Raw genomic sequence first — 20,804 nt, 5'->3', positions numbered from 1 at the left:
GGGAGTCACTCCTGGTAGTGTTTAAGAGAGCATGTGTACCAGAGCTGAACCCAAGATCACTCATACAAAGCATGTATTCCAGTCATTGAGTCATCTTCCTGGCCATCATTCAAAGATATTTTACTGAATGATAAAGTCATTTGTTCAGAGAAGTCTTAGGTACATAAATGAGAAGAGATTTGTTTACAATTTGGAAGAGCCTAATTTTAATTCTGATTTCTTCTCACTTTAATTTCTGAAATAACTCATAAGAATATTAGATGATATTGTATCAAAATTATATCATAAAGTTAGATGACACCATCTCTCATTTATTCCTGTTTTGCCAGGAATTTCCAAAACACAATAATTTGTTGGAAAAAAACAAATGTTGCAAAATCAATTAGCTTGATTTGAAAATTTTAGTTCCTAACTTGATTCTGGTAACAGGAAATTTGGGACAACTGTTATCAACACTTTGACCTGATTATAAATGCAGCAAGTTCACACCAGTTTCTAAATTAGGAGAGAAATATAACAAAAGACAGCTTGAGCTGTTTGTATGACATGTTTCCTTTCAGTTCTGAAAAGGGATAATATAATCAATGGTTTCTTTTCTGATTTCCTCACTGATAAAAATATTCATGTTTGAAAAGTCAGTTAGAAAATAGCATAAAGCAGTATCCTTTAATTTTCTTTAAATTATCCTATTTCATTCACTATACTATCTCTAGTTTTAAAAAATTATCCAGTGCAAGGTAGCACTAATCATTTAAATGATTAACATTTAACAAATTTAATATTCATTAAATAATTAGTAGATGTAGTGCAGAGTAGGAATCATATAACTAAAGACTAAATAGTAAGGATATAATGATACTCTGAATTTGTTTATTCCTGTTTTCAATTGGTAGAATACGTATAAAATACTAAAGTCTAAAGAAACAGTAACTCAGAACTGGAAATAAGTTTATTTATTAACTTTGATACAACACTAGATACAGTACATTTAATATGCTGTTCACTTATAAAAATTAATCAGCACCAGTCTATGGTTTGAATTTAACAGAACCATAGTGTTAATAAAAATGTGAATATTCTTTTTGGCATACAAAAGTAAACAAAAGTGAAAATGTAAATAAATGTCACCATGTTCATTTTACCTCTTCTTGGAAGGAGAAGAAAAAGTGAGACTTGTTCTGAGTTAATAATTCTATATATAAATCAGAAGAACTAGGCGGCATTCTGGCTGTTCTCTTTAACACCCTCCTTTTTAGGTACCATCTTCCCTTCCTCTTCCTACTCAACCTTTCTTTCTCCTTTCTTCTGTCTCTTATACCCTCTATACTGTTGCTCTGTCTCTTTCTTTTTCCACTAGAACCTAAAGGGTGACCATAACTAATCAAGATATAGAGAATCATGACAATAAATTACTTATTTTCTCTCAAGAACAATTGTGAGAAAGAAATAAATGTCATGAACAATAAATGAAGCATTCAAACTTGTCTAAATTGTCATTTTTACCTTTTTTGTATTACTTATATTTTACAACATGATCAATATTTTCTATCACGTTTAATTGCTAAAATAATCAAAATACTTTTGGTCTAACATTTGAAATTACACTTAGACGCCATTGTAATTGCAGAAATACATAAGATTTAACATGCTCACTAGGTCTTCTAGTTGCCTTGGTTTTAACTTCCAGTTTATACAGTTAATATAGTGCTAGAATTCCAGTTGGAAGAAATGACCTTCAAAGTCCATATTCCTTGAACTTTTGCTTTTCCTCTAGGATGTAATCCGCAAGGTGAATAATGCTTTTTCTTTCTCATGCATCCAACCTTCACATACCAAGGAATCAGAAAGGATTGGAGATGGTATGGAAGATAAGTTTTGCATAATTAAGTTAAAGCATCAAAATTGCTTGAAACATACAGGAGACTTGGATATTTTATAAGTCAAAAGCCTACCTGTGACATCCTAGGGAATGATGTTTCAATTTAAGTAAGAGGTAGAATGTCTAAATCTTTTGTGTGTGTGGTGCCAAGGTATCATACCCATAACTTCATCATGCATGCAAGGTATTTGCACTACCACTGGAGTCATATTTCTAGCTCTCAGGACATCTTACTCTTATTCCAATCTCTCTATTTTCTATTAATCAATCTAGATAAATCAGAAGAAATAAAACAAGTCAGTTGCACTTTTTATTCAGAAATGGAATTGAATTTCTTTAGCTCTTTTTGCAACGGTGTCCACAGAGAAAATTACATTTGGCAAAACCATATTTTTTGGGGACTACTAAAAGTAAAAAATCCAAACAAAAAAGTAAAAAATCCAAATAAGTGTCGCTGAAATAAATTTCTAATTTTCTGTTATTAAACCTTGATTTAGAAGGGATTTCTGAGAAAAGAGCCACAAGCTAGAAAAGTTGCTTAACTCAGCTGAGATTACAAATGAAGTTACCTTTATATTAAAGAACCTCATATTACCATGGCATTTCCACAAACATTAAATATTAAAAGGCTCAAAACCAAGTAAAATCCTGTGGAAGAAATATGGACTTTTAGGGTCTCGTTTTTAGCTTCATTTTTGTGGTCATCAGTCGAGTTCTTTGAGACACTTCTGAGACAGCAATGTTTTTCTATCATATGTTAACCCTCATTCATATATATTCTCTATCCTGAATGTCCTTGAGAAATGCTCATTAGTATTATAAGAACAGATAAGGAGAGAAGCTCAGGTTACTACAAATTTTTCATGACTCTGTAGAACTCAGGAAACCCAATCTTTAGCTCTGGAATTGGACAGTGCCAACCATTCTCACAAAAAAGAAAATGTGCTTCCTGTGCAGTGAGGCTTTGACTATGAAGCACTCTTACCTGAACTACGTCTCTGCACTACTTTGCTACAAACTGAACTTCCATCTACAGAATTCTTCCATCCAAAAGTCTTTTTCATCCCAGAGAAAGGATCCTTCTTTTGTAGCCCCAGTCTCTGTCTCAGGTTTCACGTAAAGTACCCCTTCCCAATTTAACCTTGATTTAGCAAATAGGTAGGAGTGACCTTCATTTGACTGAAGTGGTAAAAGTACCCCTAACAGAGATATCAGAATGAACTCATCTGAAACATAAGGACAACTGAATAAAAACAAAAACTCTAGAACCATGAAATTGCTGCAAACTGATATAATGGAGTAGGGTTAGGATGGGGTCTTCGGCAATAAATCTTGTACCTTCAAATATTTCAGGCACTTATATTAAGAGGTATTAAGATGCAAGAACTGCATCTCTTTTTGTAAGAAATATTCATTCATCAATATTCCTGGAACTATTCTTTTTCTTTCAAAGTAGATAGAATTTCACGTACACTTATGTTGAAAAATGTTCCAGGTCAGTTATGACACTTGTTCTCTAGTGAGCAATATGCACAAATCCTATAAATAAATAGGTGAGAAATTCCAAGTGGATCTCTGTAAGGACAGTTAAATTTAGAGTTTTCTAAAGCACACATAATTGTGAGGTTTGCCCTTCCTGCAGTCCTTTGTTTGCCATTTCCCTTGTCTTTGAACCAAAACACAGTTTCTTCCAGGCTTTGAACGCTGAGGGGTTCCTCTCCTCCAGTTGGTGAAGGTAACAGGTTGACCAGATATCCACTCCCAATGGCCAGTACGTCCTTGGTCATTCAAACCTAAGGTGAACCAAAATAATGTGCCAATTTTATTTCATTCAAACTTGTAAATCATATCAGTCCATTTTTCTAAGCTCATTAATCATACGCAAACATGGATATAAGTTCTAAAACCTGATACAGAATCCGGGAGTCCTGTAAAACCCAATTAAAATAGTAAGGCTGATCTGAATTCACATTTTCTATCCACAACCTGAAGTGAAGCATCACAAGGCAGATTAGTCAATTAGAAGTTTTCATCTTCATCTAAGATATGGGCCTAAACAGAGTATATCTTGGGATGTTTTGAGAATTAAATGTGGTCATACACAGCATAGAGAAAAAGCCTGAGTTTCATATGTGTCTACTGAATGGCACCTATTATTATTCATATTCTTCTATAGGCAGAATTCCTATCATAGAGAAACAGAGATACTTTTATCTATTGTCCTCCTTCCTCATTATTTAAGTGCTTTAGTTTTAATATTTGAAAGTAGCTTACTATGCAGTATTTTTAGTCTGGAGTTTAAGACTTTTTTTGCAATCTGTTATAATTCCAATAAAAAGCAGCTTTTCTCTACTTGCCTCTCTACTCCCACCAGCAATTTTTGCAAATTACCCCTTTATGTTATAATGCTTGTACAATTTTTCTTAAAAAAGCATTACTCCTCCTTACTCTTTCATAATAGAAGTAAAAAGAATACAATGTGAAGAGGCCCTGCAATCTCATGATCTGATATCTCCAGAACCAAATTTTGCCACTAGTTTTGTTTTTGTTTTGTTTTCTTGGCCACATACTGAGGGGGGTGGGGGTGGAGGGTGTTTATTCCTGGCTCAGTGTTTAGGAGTTGATGTGGTGGTTACTGGGGCCTGGGTGGACTCTGATGTGCCAGGAATAGAACCCAGGGTTCCCACAGGACAAGCATGTACTCCAGCATTTGGAACCACCTCTTGGATCCACAAAAGAGCTTTAGTTAAATAGCATATTAACTTTCATTTGATTTCAGTCAATAGTTGGGGTGGATGAAAACGAAGCCCTTTTATATAGGATTAACCTATCCCCCCTGGATTGTTTCATTAAAGTACTGATTAGGTGATGTTACACTTAAGAAGCTGGTGTGGAAAGAAATTCGACATAGATCTAGCGACTTATCCACCAGCCTTGATTTAACACTCAGAAAATTTCAAAATTTTGAGATTCACTCAAAAATTTTGAGAAGCTGGGTTTATTATAGTTCACTTTAAAGAGCAGCAGTGGAACAATAATCTTTTTCCTAATTTTTTTTATATTAGTCACCGTGATTAACAATTTTACAACACTGGGAATGATAGGGCTTCAGGAGAACATTTCCAACGCTGTCCCCCACCAGTGTCTGCTTCCCCCCATTTATCTCAAGGGGACCTCCTCACTTTCATTCTCCCCTTCCACCAGGACATTGATTTTCTAATGTGTTTTGAGAATTTGATTCTAAACTGTCTTGAAAATACTTACTTCATTGTTAAATTTGTGGAAAGTACTGAAACCAGAAAACAAGCAATTAGATTTAAGAGCATCTATAGTTCTTATTGGGAGGTGAAACATTTCTTTGGCATTTTTTGGCATTTTTTCATATATGTGCAAATATCTACACATACACATATGTATCACATGATGATAAATTAATATGTTTATTCTTAACAACAAGTCTCCCCATGGAGAATTTTATCTTTTAAAATTTCTCTTGTTTTTCACCAAGTAAAATGTGGTCGGAGGTCATGCGGGGGAAGGGTGACGCATGCCTAATGTAGACTAGAGACTAAACACAATGTCCGCTCAACACCTTTATTGCAATCCACAACACCTAATCAGAGAGAGAGAAGGAAATACCCTGCCATAGTGGCAGTTTGGAGTGGGGGGAGACGGGACTGGGGAGGGTGGGAGAGATGCTGGTTTTACTGGTGGTGGAGAATGGGCACTGGTGAAGGGATAGGTTCTCGAACTTTGTATGGGGGAAACATGAGCACAAAAATGTATAAATCTGTAACTGTACCCTCACGGTGATTCACTAATTAAAAATCTAAAAAAATTTTTCTTGTTTTTGAAGAGAGGAAGAGAGAGAGATCTAGTGAATTAAACGTGGAGTCCTCACAAATGCAAGGCATGTGTTCTGAATATCAAGCCACATTCCTGGTTCCTCTTCTTTTTATGACACAATACTTATAATATAAATAAAATCGCCATTATCTTAGAGGTGCCCATTTGAGCAAATCAATGAACAACGGGATGACAGTGCTACAGTGTAGTGCTATTCTTAATTACTTTATGCTTCTGATTGCCATGGTTCTGCTTTTTTGCTTAGCAACTTGTCACAAATGCAACAATTACATATTTTATGGATGATATTTATCCAACATACATTTATTGAATGAATGAATAATAAACACAAGGCATTTGGAGATGTCTAATATTTAACACCTTAAAAACACATTAAATATTTCTTCATATGGTTATGCATATTTTATTTAGCCATCCACTATTTATACCAATTTCTAATGTTTTACTTTTACAAGCATAATTTGTTAAATTTTCTTACCTACACATCTAACATTTATCACTTGAGAGAGATGTATGTGCATGTGAAAATGCATGTGTCTAAATGCTTCGGGCAAGTTTTAAAAGTTAGACTCTAACCAGCTATGGAATCATGTGGCTGTGTCTCTGCTAGGTCAAGAACAAATACTTGCCTATCCAGAATGGCTTTCTTCCACTCATGCCCCAGAGCCACTGCATGTGCTGCTTGGAAAGGACAGTCACAAGGCTGCCTAGGTGCCTACAAAAAATGAGAAGAGTGTCAGTGACAAGGACATCAGCATTGCTGCTGCTCTAAAAATGCCTCTCAGAACTTAAAGTAGCTGGCCCTAGGAAAGGTATGAATTTTGAAACAACATCCTAAGATTTTTAACACTCTAGTTTTGTACCTGAATGAATATCTTCAGAATAGCAGTAGGTGACAGCAAATAAAATATCATAATATCTGGGTTTCAAAACATAAATTCAGTAGATTTTAAATAACAGTTTTTGAAAACCGGTAGCTACCTGCTTATATCACTCTTTCTATGAAGTGCTTATTTTGAAATGGCATAATTTTGTCAATTATCCATTTAGCTTGATCAGAAAGGTAACTGAAACCACTCATATAAAACTCCTTGAGCCCTGATTTTTGAACTGGTCAAATAAGTCAATAACTGATGATTTTATCATAGTTGGTGAAACAGCAGACCTTCACATGCAAAACAAAAGTCAAAGCACTTGTTCTTAGAAACATAGATAATGATTTCCCCCAAATAAAATTCTTTATTATTTTTTCAGCTAGCTCAGTTATTACTATAAGGGATATTTGACTTGGTTTAATTACTGACTAATGCTCATTAAAAACTTTTTAAAAAATGCTTTTAATAAAAAGTCAATGGGAATTTTTTTTTCTTTTTGGGTCACACCCAGTGATGCTCAGGATTTTGCACTCAGGAATTGTTCCTGGTAATGCTTGGGGGACCATATGAGATGCCAGGGATTGAACCCGGGTTGGCTGCGTGCAAACGCCTTACCCTTTGTACCATCGCTCCAGCCTGTCAATGGAAAATTTTATCTTTTAAAATTTCTCCTGTTTTTGAAGAGAGGAAGTGAGAGAGATCAAGTGAATCGAACCTGGAGTCCTCACACATGCAAGGCATGTGTTCTCAATACCAAGCCACATCCCTGGTTCCTCTTCTATTTATGATACAAAACTTATAAACAGAACAAATAAAATCGCCATTATCTTATCTGGTCAGAATCCACTGATCAAAAAAGTAGGAAACAAAATTAGTAATAATCCTGTAAGTTTGGACAGCAGTTGAATTGAATTTGTTCTGCCTACATTTTCTCAAATTTCACATCACTTCTCTGTTTTTCTAGATCAGTTGATGTTGAACATAATTTATGTATTCTTAATATCTGTTGGCCCACAAGTCCCAGGACATTATGACTTTATAAAGCACACTACAGTGACTCCCAGACCTACTGATATAGGTAACATTCTTTGCCATCAGGTGGATGGATTTGGGTTCAGAAACTTAAATCTGACCTCATTTACTGTCAGCTCCTTCCTATGGTTAAAGGAAACAGGATGGCCTATCTTATTTCCCTTCCTCTCCAATATGATAATTCTAATGTGCAGAGGTTAGAAAGCAGAATATCAAATACTTGTTTAAAAAATAGTTGGGGTTGGTTGTAGCAAGGGAGGATGAGGGATTTTCCTTTATGGATGTAACTTAGCAGCCTCAACTTTATAATTAGGATATTAATTTTTTTTTTATTACAGGACATTTGACATTTCCTCTTTCTTTATGATTCTTGAATCTGTCATTTAAAAAGACTTTTTCAGATGCTTAAGTAGAAATGTAGAAATCTGATTTCCTTTTTAACTCTGAGAAGCAAAGAAGTCACTAAAGAGTGAGATAGGGGAAAAAGGATTAATTTAGAAAAAGTAAAGAGGGACCAGAGTGAGAATATAGCAGGTAGGGTGTTTGCCTTGTACATGGTTGACCCTGGTTCAATCCCCAGCATCCCATATGGTCTTCCAAGCATCACCATGAGTAATTTTTGAGTGTGGATCCAGGAATAACCCCTGAGCATAACTGGATGTGACCCAAAAGTAAAAAAAAAAAGAAAAAAGAAAGAAAAAAAGAAAAAGCAAAGAATAAAAACATCACTGCTTATAGAAGTACTTTAACATTTTTCAGTTGATCATTTTGTAAAATCATCATTCTTGTTCCTTTTAAGCCCATGAATATGATATAAATACATGAATAAACCCAGTAGATGTTATCTAGATAGATAAGTGAATGTATGAATAAATATAAAATAAAATATAGACATACATACATTTGAGTAGGAATCATTTGGCAGTATTGTAATTTATAGGTGACAGAGTGTAGTATTAAAAACATATCTCAATTTTCCTTGTTACAAAAATAAATATCTACCTCTTCAAAAGTTTTGATTATAATGTATAGTGAGTATCTAAGAAAATGAGCAGAGAAAATTACAATATGTAAATTCAAGAAATACCTGGTCTAGGAGTTTGGCTCCTCTGGGTTAGGAAAATAATAAGATACCCATGGGGAGAAAAGGCGATCTGAGATTAGAGATAATGATTTGAGCTGAGCTAACAATTTGATTAGGGTCAAGGATAAAGTAAAATTTTCTCCTTGTTATTCTTCTGAAACAAAGATGCTATAAAGGACCTTCAGTGATACATGTAGGTAGCAAGAGACCTGCAGAAAGATCCCAGAATTGACGAGATCAAATAAAAAACATGCTAAATTCATATTAACTCTAATGACAGAATGTAAAATGACCTCCTAAAAATACATCATGAGAAGTTATTAGCTGATTATAAAACATTAGGATTGTGAATTTTACATACGAACTAATTGATCATTTTTCAAGGATATCAGTTTCCCAAACAAAGGAGCTGATGAGGAGGACAAAATAAACTATAAAAAGTAATGGATAAAGAAAAGAAGAGTGTCCTTAGGATGAATTAAAACATATGAAGTAGCAGAGGAGGACTTAGAGTTCAGAGAAAACATCAGACTGAAGAAGTGATCCTGCTACTAAAAAAAGTTCCTCTTAGAAGATTAATTCCATTAAATAAAAAAGATAATATTTTTATTAAGTTTTCTTTTCATTTGGTGCTAGACATTTTCTGAAGCCCATGCAAAGAGGATCAAATTTTTTTGGGTCTTCATAGGGACAGTGGTTGAGGGTCATCTTAGGGACTGCGTGAAAGCTAAAGTCTTCAATGTATTAGAATTTAGGAGGTGGGGGTTCAGTAACTTTGTAACACAGCCTTAACATTTTTATAACTATACTACCAACATTGTGTATAATACATTAGAAATAATATATTTAGTAAAATTTATGAATAAGTTGCCAGGTGGTTTTTGTTTTTGAGTGAATGACCTCCCTGAAATGCCACTGTGTAAAGGGGGACCAGGTACTAATCTGGCAACACTCTGCAAACAGTGAATGATTCAGTGCTGGGGCTGGAGAATACAGAGCATTTTAGGCCCTGGGGTACTGGGGACCACCAGGATCACCTATTGGGTTTTTATGGGCCTCCAGCGTCAAAGCTAGTGGTGCCCAGAAGGTGACAACAATACCAGCAATGTTTAAAGTCACATTTGAGAGGATAGGGTGAGGGACACAGTGCTAAGATCAAATTCAGGGCTTCACATATGGTAGGCATGTGGTCTCTCACTAAAGTCATATCCTTCATCTTAAACTTATTAGGCCTTTAAATTAATTTGAACCTAAGTTTACTATTGAAATAGTAAACAGTATAATAGTAGGTTAGCACTCTAGCACTGTCCTCCCGTTGTTCATCAATTTGCTCAAGTGGGCACCATTAACATCTCCATTGTGAGACTTATTGTTACTGTTTTTGGCATAATGAATATGCCACGGGGAGCTTGCCAGGCTCTGCCATGTGGGTGAGATACTCTCGGTAGCTTGCTGGGCTCTCTAAGAGGGACAGAGGAATTGAACCCGGTTGCTCGAGTACAAGGCAAATGCCCTACCCATTGTGCTATTTGCTCCAGCCCAATACTAGGTTATATCTGAAGAATCTCTCTATAACTAGTTCTGCTATTCTTTATATTCACTATTAAAACTCCACTGCAGGCCTGGATTGATAGCATAGGGATCAAAGCACTTTCTTTGCTTGTGAACGACCCTGGCTCAACCCCTGGCCTAATGTATGAATCCCTGAACTCTTCCAAGACTGGTTCCTGAGCTCAGAGTCAGGAGTAAGCCCTGAGCAAAGCCAGGTGTGGTGTGAAAACCAAAAAAGCGAACATAAATTGAACTGCAATTAAGTAGATCAAAGAATCAGAGACTTGATACTGAGGTACTGCTATAGAATTATCATCAATGTTAACATAATAACAATACTACTATACTTTTCTATTATTTTATGGAAATTATTTTGACAAAAATATTAGAACATATTAACATTCAAATAAAATATCTTTTTTTGAGGGAAAGGTATTTAGTACCCTTATTCTATTATCAGGGCTGGAGTGATAGCACAGCGGTTGGGCGTTTGCCTTTCACGCAATCGACCCGTGTTCAATTCCTCCACCCTTCTTGAAGAGCCCGGCAAGCTGCCAAGAGTATGGAGCCCACATGGCAGAGCCTGGCAAGCTACCTATGCGTATTGGATATGCCAAAAACAGTAACAATAAGTCTCTCAATGAGAGACGTTACTGGTGCCCACTCAAACAAATTGATGAGCAATGGGATGACAGTGACAGTGATTCTATTATCAATAAAAATGTTTAGAAATATAACTCTCCCAAATATTCTTATGTTTTTCTCATTATAGTAAGAGCCAATCAAAGTTTCATTATAGGCTGGTACTGTTATGAAGAAACATTAAAAGGTGACGAAAAGGGTTGCTTTCAGATTGAGAATTTAGGGGTTTTGCTGTTCTATTCACCTGTAAAATTCTAGCAAGAGGGCCAAAGAAACAGTACAGGGGTTTGGGTGCTTTCCTTGCATACAGCTGATCAAAAAGTTCAGTCCCTGGCACTACATATGGTCCTCCAAGCACTGACAGGAGGTATCCTTAAAGAGAGCCAGAAATAAGGGTGGCTGGACCCCTCCCCCAAAGTAAATACCCTAACAGCAATTTGGTCTTGAGAGCCTTGGCTTAGGGTCATGGCACTTTTGTAGTTGTACTCACTTTTGCAAGCAGAGAAACCCTACTTTCTCCTTTGTAGTATGCTGTGACATTCGTATTAATCAGAGAGTATCACATTCCACATCAAAGTTCTTTCCTCACGGAGGAAAAAGATCTATACCATTATGCCTACATGAGGTTTCAGTGCATGAAGTCAGAGCAGGACACTAAATCAAAGAAGGATGTGATTATTTGCTTGGCTGTTCTTCCATTTATAGCATATGGGGAATATACACATAGTATATATATATGTGTGTATGTATATATACACACATATTTAAACAATATAACATTTAAACAAAATAAGATTAAACAGAACTCTATACCACCACTTCATCAACACAAACTTGAAAGTCATGAGTTAACTTTATAAGACATGTCCACTTAGGAACACAGATTACACCGGAGAGGGGGGAATATGGTTAATTTGACTGTTTTTTTTAAATTATTAGGTTTAAAATATTTTATTGATTTTTTTTAAATCTTGGTATAGTTTAATACATTTTAAGCCTGCAATTCTGCTCATTTGAATCTGTATACCCACTTAGTAGGCACCCAGAGAAAGACTTAACACAATTCTATCTCTCCAAAACCTTGCCTCAATCCACTTCCTACTCACCCAACCATCTCTACCAAGATAACTGTTTATTTCTAATACCAACTCATAGATCAGCTTTTCCTGCTCAAATAAATAAAATCATAGAGCATATATTCTTTCATATTGGGTTTCTTCCTCTTTGCTGAGTGAGATGGTCATTTATCCATGTTATTGGAGTTTCAATAGCATATTCCAGTTTTATTGTTTATAAAATAGTATATAAAAAAATAGAAAACATCATTTCCCTTGTAGACTGAGAAAACAAAGAACTCATATAAATAAATAACACAATTATTTATTTCCAAAATAATAACATTTTTATAGCGCTGTAGCACTGCTGTCCCATTGTTCATCGTTTTGCTCAAGCAGGCACCAGTAACATCTCCATTGTGAGACTTGTTGTTACTGTTTTTGGCATATTGAATACGACACAGGTAGCTTGCCAGGCTCTGCTGTGTGGGTGGGATACTCTCGGTAGCTTGCCGGGCTTTCCGAGAGGGATGGAATTGAACCCAGGTAAAGTTCTTGTAAACGTCCTTCTAAAAATCATATTTTTATTTCTCTTGGTTAGATACATAGGAGTAAAACTGCTAGATCACAAGGTAGATGCTCAAAACTTTTTCAAACCTTCCAAAAATAGTTATATCATGTTCACCAACAAAATTTAAAGATTCCATTTACTCTACATTTGGCATTGTTAGCCTTTGTGATTTTTAACTACTCTTAAGGGAATAAAGTCGTATAGTTTACTTTTGCCTGATATTTAATAGTGATTAGAAACTTTTCACATATATATTTACCAACTGTATATTTTTTTCTTGTAAAGGTTTTAATTCACTTGCTATTCTTTTAATTGGGTAGGATTTTTAAGCGACTTTTAGGAGTTATTTGTTTTTTTCAATTTAAGACTTTTATCAGATATATGATTTGAAATTAGCTTTTCTCAAATGTGATTTACTTTTTCAGATTCTCAATAATGTTCTTAGGTGAGCAAAGCTTTTTCAATTTGATTAAGTGCAAGACTAATCAAATCTCACCGAAGACTTCTCTAATGTCAATATGTAATCATGAATGCTGATTAGACCAATTCACTGCTTTGATATTCTTAACCAATATCAGTTTCTTCAGAAGGAGGGTCAGAGCCAGGTAAGCTATCTCTCTCACCCATGCTCATTGATGTTTTGTTGAACATTATTGTACTCATATTCGTCAGTGTGCTTTACACTATCATAGGTCTGGTGCTTTCAGAACTTTCAGTGTTGTCTCTTAAAATCAGTAGACTAAAATTTCTATTTAACAAGTAACGATAGGACCTGCAATGTTGTGGGCTCAGAAAACTATTTTCTCTCTCCAAAAGAATGGGGATGAAAAGGGTTGAAAGTTAAAATGTTGGCAAGGGTACAGTTTTAACATGAAGACAATTAAAAACTGTTATTATCAAGATTTATTATCAAAGTCCATCTCCAATTTATTCTGAACTATAGAATTCTCCAAGACTCCTAAAACAAAGCCAGACAGATATTAGATATTCAACTCTTGAATGAATGAAGCACCCCTACAGTTCCATGAGAAAATAGAGACAGTAAAGAAAAAACGCATTAATCAATTGTGAAAGAGGGTGTCTTACTGTCGCCTGCAAGCTTGGACAGCTGTGTTCCAGGTGCCTTTCTGCCGTGTGATCAAGGAGTGGCAGAAACCTGAGTGATGGTGCCACCCAGCAGGGCAAGATTTGTCTTCTGCCTCCTGAAAAACAGTTGTCTGGGAATCAGATGCTCAAAATGGTTTTTACAACTAGTATCTGACTGAGACCATCATAAAGAGGCCTATGAGTCTCCTAACTTGAATAAAGTGCTTTTGTCCCCTGAAAGGAATTCAGCCCAAATCCCCCTTCTCCACCTTGAGAAATACAGTGGTTTAATCACAGAAAACACAAACTCAGCAAGATTTCCATTTTAGACCTTTGTCCAAATAAACATCTTTGTACATCCTATTGAATTAAATAGTATATATTCCGTTTTTTCAAATACCCCTTGGCCATATTTTTCCTATTTGCCTTCAAAGTGCTGCAAAGGCAGGTAGCAGTACACGAGCTAGGCAGACAGACCACTCTCTCTTTCAGTTTATCATAGGGTACACTGCAATGAAAGGGCTGGCTCTTAAGTTTATACACGTCCCACCTTGGTTTGGGGCCTCCAAGCTTTCCAGGCAATCCCGTTGCATTTATAGAGCTTTTGGAGGCTCTCTTCAAAATGAAAGAGTCCCTTTAGATCCATAGTGCAGTTCTTTGGAAATGTTGGCAATGGGTCCTGCGGAAAAGAAGGCAATTTAGATGTCACTTAGTGTGAGGTGATCAGACTTTACTTCCTTTGGGTTTTCATTCCTTGGGTAACATTGTAACATTTGTATTGAATAGACTGTCCCCAGCTGGAAGGCTGCTTTATAGCCTTGCTAATAGCTTGTGGTAAGGTGGGTAAGGAAGTCAAAAGATTTTCATACCCATCTGGGGAGGTGTGAGTCAGTTGTGGATTCCATCTTGTCTGCCTGAGGCTGCTCTGCCTGTTTGAATGTCCTTTGTGGCTGACTAAACACAGATACTTTGGTCTTCTTTTTGTGAGTTGGGGAACTATCATCCTCCAGCTTCAGAGACACCACTCCATGATACTTGAGGACATCAACAAACAACAGAAGAGAAAGCCAAAACAATGAGATAACAGATACAAAATGTTTTCTTGTAAAATTTAAAAATTGGATTCAACAAAATGTTTTTTCTCCTGATTACCTTACAGCCACATTTCAATCCATGAGACATATAAAATATAAAATATAAAAAGCAATAGTTATCCTAAATATCTGGTACTTATTAATGTATTTTACAACCCCCACAAACCATGCTTACATTATAGATGATATCTGTTTCATTTCTATAAACAGACGATGGACGAACCTGAAGTAAACATAGAAAAAATATGAGCAAAATTGTTTTAAATATTAGGTAGCAATAGGTTAAAAAAAACTTCCAGTAGAATCTTGTTAATTTCTGTAAAAAAATTAAAACATGCTTTTTTTGGTTAAACATAGTCTGTTTTCAGATCATGGGAATTTCAAAAATCATTAGGCTGAATCACAACTTATCCTTGTAAAACAGCATTTACAAACTCATAGCCTGGCTAGGGATATAACTAAAGGGCTTGAGTGGATGTTTTCCATGCAGGATGCCAAGGTTCCACCCCTGGCATTACATATGGTCTCTCAAGCACCACCAGGAGTGACCCTGAGCACTATCGGCTTCAGCCCAAAGTTCAAAATCCAAACACCAAAACAATTTTAAAAACCTCAAAACCACATAGTTCATAGTTCCAGTTAGGAAAAAAAGACATGTTATTGGTTACATCTATAATACCGTACCAAAACAATAAATGAATAAGGGCCTTTCTAAGGCTAATAAAGCAACTGAGAATACACTGGCAAGTTTTGAAGAGGCTTTCCAAAGGAAAAAATGGATCTGGAAAAGCTGGAAAAGTGGGAGCAAATTCTAGAAGTGACAGTGCTGACAAGGAGGATTAGGGTCCCAAAGTGGGTGACAATTCCGTAAAGGTCAGACACGATTTATGCACAAAAATGGAAATATCACAGAATCCATGTAAAGTTGAAAATGATGACATGAAGGGGCCACACGACAGAATGAAGAAGAGAGGAAAGGGGGCAGCTTGGATTGCATGATCAGCAGGTCGATGGTGGGACCATTTCAAGATAAAGCATTAGCCCTGCCTGTGAGTGGACTAAATTTCCAGTCCACTCAGCGCGTGTTTACAGACCCTCCTACTAAGACAAAATTTGGATGTTATATTATTGTGGTTAATTTAGATTGTCATTATATTATATAATTTATGTAATTATATAACTCATAGTTCTGTGTAACTTACATGTTGTATAACTTATATATTCTATCAGTTATATTACATTAAGAGAAAACACTAAAATCATTTGCAATACTTAAAATCCAAACAAATATGTATACACTAGTGTGTAGTCAGAACACTGTGCTAGAAGACCAAAGCTATGGCTTTCACAGCTAAGAAAATAATTTAATTCTGTGTCCAGGCCACTGGTTGTTTCTATTTGTCTGGTACATAAGAGAAACCAAAGAAAAAAATCAAACCAATGAGGGGCCGGAGCAATCATATAGTGGGTAGGGTATTTGCCTTGCATGCAGTCAATAAGGATTTGATCCCTGGCATCCTATGGTTCCTCCAGGTCCCTCAGTGCAGAGCCAGGTGTAAACCCTGATGAACTCTGGGTGTCACCCCAAAACAAACAAAAATTATTATCAATAAACCAGTATTATCCATTATCTCAATTAGTAAAACTAATGAAGTGGGTGGGCATTATATTTGTGGATAAAGAGCACTGCTACTTGACTCTGTAAAGAACCAATAATTGTGCAAAGAACAAACTACTATGTGAATCAAAACTCGTTCCCCAGGGACTGGAGCGATAGCACAGCAGGTAGGGCATTTGCCTTGCACCTGGTCAACCCAGGTTCAATTCCCAGCATCCCATATGGTCCCCCGAGCACCGCCAGGAGTAATTCCTGAGTGCAGAGCCAGGAGCAACCCCTGTGCATCACCAGGTGTGACCCAAAAAGAAAATAATAATATTAATAATAATAAATAAACAAACAAACAAAAAACCTCATTCCTCAGTGCTTCACAAAATTTATCAAGAACTTTCAATTTCTTGATCTGTTCTCTACACATCGCATCCCAGAAAGTGCCCCTTCTTACTGTTTTGCCATTGCCTCTGGTTCTAAGCCTCATTAGAGAAAGATCTGTAGATTCCAGGCCCCTCAGGGTGTCTCCTCTGATGATGGCTAGCTGCTTGGAAGATGGAAGGGGTCTTCTCTCCAGATGAAAGGAACCAGAAGTGGTAGGTGAGGAAGATCTCGGGGACAGAGGCTGCCAAATGTCCTTCTCCCAGGTGTTGTGCTTGTTTGGTGTGAAGGAATATGAAGGATGACACCGTCCTGGAGGCAGGCAAGATGGCAGGTCAGTTTATTTTATACTAACAGATAAGTGATCACATCAACACAGCTCCTGGAGCAGCTTGTCGTTAAACTTAGATCGATGGTTTCCCCACCAGATGTTGCCTTTCTGCCATTTGCCAGGAACTCCTCAACTCTTCATCAGTTTTCATCCAGGAAAGCTGTGCCCTTCTGGACATCTTTAGGGTGATTATAAAGTGATGACATCGATATCACAAACCTCACATGAACATCATTGTCAGGATTTTATCATCATACCCCATGCTTGTGACACGGTATCACTTCTCTTCGTTATTTTCATACTTCTTACTAGGTCGGGCTTTTGCACACTATCATTCTATAAACTTTAAAGTGGTCATTCTTTTCTAGAATGACTAGAGGCTAAAATTGGAATTGCTCAAAGATGTCAGTGAAATCAAGTAACAGCTATAAACATTGGCAATAACATTAGCCATAACATGCAAATTGTTACAGAAGAAAGATCCAGTCCATTTTAACTTATGACTTCTATTGACAACCTCACCAATGAATGTTTTATGAGAGCACATGGAAAAAAATCTAAACCCATCTGGGTAATTTATATTCATGTGCGAAGTTTGTATTTCATGTGTTTTGTGTACTTACTGTGGCCAATAAGAAATGAATTTGGTAAGAAGAAGTGATGAGGGGAGATATTGTAGAAAAATAGGTGTTAAGGAAAATAGAATATTACCTGTTTTTTTTTTTTAAAAAAAGGGGAGATGATAGATTTCAGATTAGGGGAATATATGGACCAGAGGGCAAGACAGGTGTAAAAGCAGGACACTTGTCAAATGCGAAATAGGCAAAGAAGTAGATGGCATTTGACAGGAAAGAAAATCAGAGCACCAAGGACTTTGGTTGGTCTTCATTTTATTCAGTTTCCAGGTTGTTCTTCAGAGTACACTATCCAGGACCTGTTTGGCTCTGCAACCAAGGTTATTCATTAATATTCTCCAGCTGCTCCTGAATCCCTGAGCCAGCTGCATCTATTTTTCTCCAATTTCTTCCTCTCTTAGAATTTTCCTGGTCACACTACAGTGGGGGCTCACATTTTAGGCATTAAGAGCGCTCTTTAACAGAGGAGGATAATTACAGCCCTCCAAACTCTGGGGGAAAATAATTGTCGATAGATTCTCACCAACATTGTTTCCCCCTTGGTGAGAACAACAAACGGGGAGGGAAAAAAACAACTACGGCACTGACTTGTTGCTTTTCTCAAACGATAGTTCTTAGCAGGAGGAAAACCACATGAAGCAAAAAGCAGAATAAAGGGCCGACATCACAACTGAGATGGCTTTCTTGATAAGAAATTAAGCATTTTGATTTGAAGACCTTATCAAGCATGTTTGGCTGTTGAAAGCAAGCAGCCGTAGTGCCAGGACCGCTCCTGATTTCAAGATGAGGATCAAAAGAATACCTCCTTTTGAGTCCAAAATTTTCACTGCAGCTTTTGTCTTTGTGCCAAGAACTGCATTCACAGGGGAGTTCAGAATTACTTCAAAGACCTCATCATCTTCCTCTAATCCGTCATAGGTAATTGCTATATTCCACATCTTAGTTGACATTCCTACAAGAAGTAAACATTTTAATTACTCTTTAATTGCTATTTCAATCACCTAGGTGTCAGAGAAATATATTAATTAACATGTCTACAGTTAGACTGCAGTAGCCTGAGTGAGCTATTGTACTGTTCCCAACTCGCTGACATCGTGCTGTTCTCCCAAATAATGTTAAAAGACCACATTTGTTCCTGGACAATGATGATTTCGTTTAAATGCAAACACTGCAAAAAGGAAAAATATTAAGCAGCAATATGCAAGGGATGAACAACAAAGAAACATGGCTAATAGATAAGATCCAAGATGTAATTTTTCCCAACTTGCCTTGTCTCTTAAGAATAAACAAGTACGGCAATCTTAAATTCTTAAGAGCTCCAAAATTTTTAAGATGTTGATACAGACAGAAGTGATTATTGGATGATACTTCATGCTATTCATAGAATCCTTGAAATGATTGATTTCCAAAGACAGCTGCCTTCACCAACTACCCTATTTCCTGAGATCTTTCTTGCCTGAAAATGACTTTTCTGGTGATGCAACATTCAATAGTTTATCTTCTCCTAGAGAGAACTTATGGGCTGAGGATTTTAGAAATAGAGTGAGCCAATTTTCACCTCCCCCTTTTTCTGTCTGCTTCTGTTCATGGAATTATAATCAGGTTTGGTTCATAATCACTTTGAAAACTAAATGTGAAGCAGTTTATTATTACAAATATGTCACAGTTTCGATATTACAGAGATATTCCAAGTAATCATGTGACTACTAATAGGAGATGCGAAACCATTGTGGAAATCCTTAACACAGAAACTGGAAGACTTATCTCCAAAGGTTGTCTAATTTTAACTAGTTTCTAGGATTTTAATTACAGAATATCTCTTAATTGAGGTAAAAAGAAAATGTTGGCTACAAAAAGAGAAAAAAAGAAAGAAAAGAAAATACTATTTAGCAGAGAAAGAAAATTCAAATTTAAAGAGGTAAAAGAATTATAAAATTTTGCTTTAATCTTCAAAAGCAATATTTTGACATGTTTGCCATTTCCTTTGTAGGTTGTTTGAATGCTTTTAATCCCATAAAGTCCTCTACATAAGGAGTTAAACATTCATTCTACCCTTCTCTTCTAAAAATACAGATTCTTGTATTCTTTGCAACTGGTTTATGTCTTTCCATAAAGACATAAATATTCTTTGTGTCAGATAAATAAAATTTATTTGTAAATTTTTTTGCTACAAATAAATACATTGATTTTATTTGTATGTTACAAATAAATATTCTTTGCTACAAATAAATATTTGTTACAAATACTTGTTAATGTCTCTATAAAGGCATACGCTCCCAGTTGTATCCAAGATGGAACTTTGTGTCCAAGAAAAGATGGAACTGTTGTACTGTGATACAGTTCAATGGGCTGTACTGCAAACTTTGCATGCAGGAGGCCTGGGTTGGATTCACTGTATGTCCAAGAGCAACTGTGAGGACAGAGGCAGTGAGGAGTAGCCTGATGGCCGAAACCCAAAGGAGAAAATAAGAAGATGAAGTCGTTCAGTTATCCCTACTCTTAGCTACACTTAGAGAGAAAAATTAACTGTACTTAGATTAATTTTATTTTAAAAAATGACAGTTTATATGGCAAACTTTTCATGTCAATTGCATTCTTAAAACAATTATTTTTGCCAATTTTGCAAAAACAGAAGTTGGGGGAAATCTACCAAAAAATAAACTATTGCTCACATCTCATGGATAAGTGAACCAATTCATCAAAACATCTATCTTGTACCTATTCTGTACTTACCTTTAAAATTTATGGAAAACATCAGAAATATAATATTGAGCCAAGCTCTGATGTAAAGATTTCTAAAATCTTTTTGAAGCGACAATATGTTAATACAGAAAAACCAATTATTCATGGGTATATACAATATGCTGCCAAAAAATACCAAATAGATTATAAACACTATATATGTGTGGGCTCTAAGTTGGAAAGATTTGAAAGGAGAAGTAGGAAAACAACATAAGTGAAGGGAGGAAGCTAGAGAGGCAGAGACCCTAATCAGGGAAGTCTGAACTAATTGATTGAAACAGGTAAGTCACATGGGAGAACCAGAAGTGATAGGCTGCAATAGTGATTTGTTAGGCAATCTGACAAATCTGACAAAACCTGAGAGCCTCAG

The 20,804-nt window shown here is 36.1% G+C and overlaps 1 protein-coding gene and 1 pseudogene across 1 annotated transcript in view; one reads left to right on the top strand and one right to left on the bottom strand.

Annotated features, from left to right (window-relative positions):
- Window positions 1-2,009: 2,009 nt before the first annotated feature.
- Window positions 2,010-20,804, bottom strand: part of FREM1 (FRAS1 related extracellular matrix 1) — a 152,079-nt gene continuing 133,284 nt past the window's right edge. Inside the window, exons 29-36 of the mRNA XM_055144903.1 lie at window positions 18,495-18,644; window positions 16,800-17,038; window positions 14,912-14,959; window positions 14,512-14,676; window positions 14,193-14,321; window positions 13,643-13,758; window positions 6,376-6,461; window positions 2,010-3,672 (exon numbers count right to left, since the gene is read on the bottom strand). Coding sequence (XP_055000878.1) covers window positions 3,473-3,672; window positions 6,376-6,461; window positions 13,643-13,758; window positions 14,193-14,321; window positions 14,512-14,676; window positions 14,912-14,959; window positions 16,800-17,038; window positions 18,495-18,644 — 1,133 coding nt within the window. The 3' untranslated portion in view covers window positions 2,010-3,472. The remainder of the gene's footprint in view (window positions 3,673-6,375; window positions 6,462-13,642; window positions 13,759-14,192; window positions 14,322-14,511; window positions 14,677-14,911; window positions 14,960-16,799; window positions 17,039-18,494; window positions 18,645-20,804) is intronic.
- LOC129400817 (peptidyl-prolyl cis-trans isomerase NIMA-interacting 4-like) lies at window positions 15,108-15,899 on the top strand (annotated as a pseudogene).

Source organism: Sorex araneus, chromosome 1 (genome assembly GCF_027595985.1).
Source record: "Sorex araneus isolate mSorAra2 chromosome 1, mSorAra2.pri, whole genome shotgun sequence".
In the NCBI taxonomy this organism is placed as follows: domain Eukaryota; kingdom Metazoa; phylum Chordata; class Mammalia; order Eulipotyphla; family Soricidae; genus Sorex; species Sorex araneus.
The sequence above is the reverse complement of the archived record's forward strand: the minus strand, read 5'-3'. Positions and strand labels throughout refer to the sequence as shown.